This window comes from Epargyreus clarus, unplaced genomic scaffold (assembly GCF_041222505.1).
Source record: "Epargyreus clarus isolate Ecla_fem2 unplaced genomic scaffold, WU_Ecla_fem_2.2 ptg000023l, whole genome shotgun sequence".
NCBI classification, from domain to species: domain Eukaryota; kingdom Metazoa; phylum Arthropoda; class Insecta; order Lepidoptera; family Hesperiidae; genus Epargyreus; species Epargyreus clarus.
Genome location: NW_027332230.1, coordinates 121,754 through 125,167, shown reverse-complemented (window position 1 = coordinate 125,167; position 3,414 = coordinate 121,754). Strand labels below are relative to the sequence as shown.

General features: G+C 42.9%; 1 protein-coding gene across 1 annotated transcript; it reads right to left on the bottom strand.

Moving 5' to 3' along the window:
* Window positions 1–380: 380 nt before the first annotated feature.
* LOC140751654 (uncharacterized) lies at window positions 381–2,771 on the bottom strand. The gene has a single exon (XM_073085630.1). The coding sequence runs from the start codon at window positions 2,347–2,349 to the stop codon at window positions 1,513–1,515; it is 837 nt and encodes a 278-aa protein (XP_072941731.1). The 5' UTR covers window positions 2,350–2,771; the 3' UTR covers window positions 381–1,512.
* Between the last annotated feature and the right edge of the window lie 643 nt (window positions 2,772–3,414).

Below are 3,414 nucleotides of genomic sequence, written 5' to 3'. Positions count from 1 at the left end.
AGAAAGCTAATGGTTCCCACTGATCACTGATCCTTTGCTGCAACACAGCACCGATGGCAACGTCTGAGGCATCTGTAGCTATACTCAACTCTGCTTCTGGGTGAGGATGAGCCAGTAGTGTTGAATTAGCAAGTGAGTACTTACAGTCTTCGAATGCTTGCACCAGATCAGGTGTCATCTGCACTGGATGCGACCCTTTAACATTTGTACCTGATAGTAGAGCGTTGAGAGGCGCTTGACGACTGGCAGAGCTGGGTACAAAGCGGCGATAGAAGTTGATCATACCCAGGAATCGTCTTAGCTCCTTCACCGTCTTAGGTACTGGGTACTCCATGATAGCCTGCACCTTAGAGTCTAGGGGCCTGGTACCAGCTGCTGAAACATAATAGCCAAGAAAAGTTACATCAGACGCTCCTAGTACGCATTTGGTTGTGTTTATAAGTACACCGTATTTTTCCAAACGCCTGAGTACTTGGCGTAGGTGCTCTTTATGTGCTGTTTCTGTCGGTGAGAATATTAAAATGTCGTCACAGTAGCCATATGCAAAGTCCTGTAAGCCATGTAATACTTCGTCGATAAATCTCTGAAACGTCTGTGCGGCGTTTCGTAATCCAAATGTCATGTGACTGAACTCGAATAAACCAAACGGCGTGGTGATGGCAGTCTTTTTAATGTCCTCGGAATTCACCGGTATCTGGTTATATGCCTTCACCAGGTCTATAGTCGAGAAAACTTTGCAACCTGATAATTGATGTGAAAAGTCTTGGATGTGTCTTACAGGATATCTATCAGGGATGGTTCGTGCATTCAGTGCTCGATAATCACCGCATGGTCTCCATCCATCATCTTTTTTCTTCACCATGTGTAATGGTGACGACCATGGGCTTTCAGATCGCCTGGCAATTCCACTAGCAAGCATCTCGTCAAACTCCATCTTTGCAGCTTTTAAGCGCACTGGGTCTAAGCGACGTGGTCGACAGGCAACTGGAGGGCCTGGAGTCGTGTTTATATGATGAACGGTATTATGTTGTACTGTACGTACCATACCAGCAGGACGTGTGACCTCAGGGAACTCTCTTAGGATGTCGTGGTAGTCTGACTCACCGCTAACCGTCTTGATGGAAGCTATATCTTCTGGAATGTTTTGACGAGGCACGGTGATAGATAGCGAGGTCTTTCCATCAATAAGTCGCTGATTCCTGCAATCCACAAGTAAGTCATAATAAGACAAAAAATCGACACCAATGATGGGTTTGGAAACATCTGCTATTGTAAAGTTCCAGGTGTAGCTACGTCTGAGTCCTAGGTCTAGATGTAGGGCGATCGGTCCGTAAGTATGGATGGTACTACCGTTAGCTGCTGACAGGTTGTACTTGGACTTAATACAGGACGTCTTAATTGCCAACCGTGGGAAGACACACAAGTCTGACCCAGTGTCCACCAAGAACTGCGTCTTCGTTACCCGGTCAGTAACAAACAGACGGCCTGTTTGGGTGGGGCAGTCGTAGGCCGCTACTTCCGGCTGCCCGGGGCGTTTCCCGACTTAAACTGGCATGGCTCACTGCATTTTTTAGCGTTAGCTCCGAAATTATAGTGATACCAGCAATGGGGGTGATCCAGAGGAGGCTGTCGGTTGCGCGACTTGCTGCGGTGGCGGTTGCCTTGGGACCTGGATCGAGAGCGAGTACGCGGGTTCCTGTAGACATAAGCGGTAAGCTTAGCAACTTGTTTAGAAAGGGCACAGATCTCGTGGCCTAGCTCATCAACCCTTGATGGTGGTGCTTGCGATGATGACGTGGATGCCACATGGTTGTAAGGCGCGGATGGTGCTATCGCGTGAACTCGATCTGCTAATTCAGCGAGCTCATCGAGAGAAAGCTTAGGCTGCGAGGCAATTACTGTTTGCAAGCTATGTGGCAAGCGCCCAGACCATAATGTAAGTAATACGTCATCACTTACCGAAGGGCCAGCGAGATTCTTCAGATGCCGTAAAAATTGAGATGGCTTACGATCTCCCATGTCTTCATGCAAGAAAAGCTGCTTAAGTTTATTTTCTTTACTCACACTCAACCGTTTCACAAGTTCTGTTTTCAGTTTTTCAAATTTACCCGTTGCTGGCGGCGTGCATAAAATATCTTTAACCTGCGCCGCGTACACGTGCTCCAGTTGAGATATCGCATAGTAAAATTTAGTTGAGTCGCTAGTAACATTGGATAGTACGAATTGGCTTTCTAATTGAGCGAACCACAGGTCTGGATCATCTGGATAAAACGGTGGGACACGTACTCCGACTCGAAAAACTTCACCCGCGTTTTCTGCTTCCGCCTTATTTCCGCTGTATTGCTCCATTATATCTGTGTTCTTCTTCCGGGGTCACCAATTATGTAGTTGAATGTGTGTTGTGTAAGTCTTGGGAACAGGAACTTTCACCAGAAAAATACTTGATCTTCAGTTTTGAAAACGACCGTTTATTCCACGTCAAGTAACAGTTATATAGTGATAGAGAGAGAAAGATACAAAGTAAGGCAAGAGCAAGAAGGACAGAACTAGGCTAACGTTAATGATTTGAAATTTATAAAAGATCGGTAAAATGCGAGAAAGAGACAGACAATTTGAGATTAAATTTGCGCGTGCGTTCGCCTTGCGAGTCGGTTCGGCACTGGCGCTCCCGACCGAGCGCAAGCGATTTTAAACGACGCAGATAACGGTGCATTGACATTGTGTACGGCGCGATCCGGCTGGCTCGCGCGATCCGTCTTGCATAATGGTAATGCTACAATTGGATGAAAATATTGATAAGGGAAGATATTCAAAATGAATAAATAATGTATCTAAGTGAAGAATAAATAAAATATTATCTAAATGTGTAGTTAAAGTTGTTTTATTTACACACTTAAATGGTTTAACTAAAATAAATTGGTATAGAAGTACTTATTTTGGTATGTTTGTTTTAAGTCAAGATTTATGAAAGTAAATATAATTAATGTTTATCAAATATAGGTATTGTTTCTCAATACATACAATACAATATTTATATATGTACGCCCAATCGCGTAAAAAATATATTAAAAAGTATATAATGTACATAGTCAGTTAAAATAGAATGACAGATGACATTATTACGGTAATCACTACCGCCATGATGTTTTTCCACTGTTGTGTTGCAAGTTTAAGTGATAATTATTGTTTTTTAACAATGAAACGAACATGATTTGAAGAAAATGAACTACTACGAATTGTTCTTTGCATGTTTTCTTAGTTTTTAGTATAGTGTACAAAAGGTGGCCGGGAGCCCATACATTTTGAAACATCTCCTTTCATACTATTATTACATGTCAAATTATTTAATGTCAAGTTAAGATTATATCTATAATTATTTTCCACCTGTGACATATTGTGACAGTAGGGAAAGGT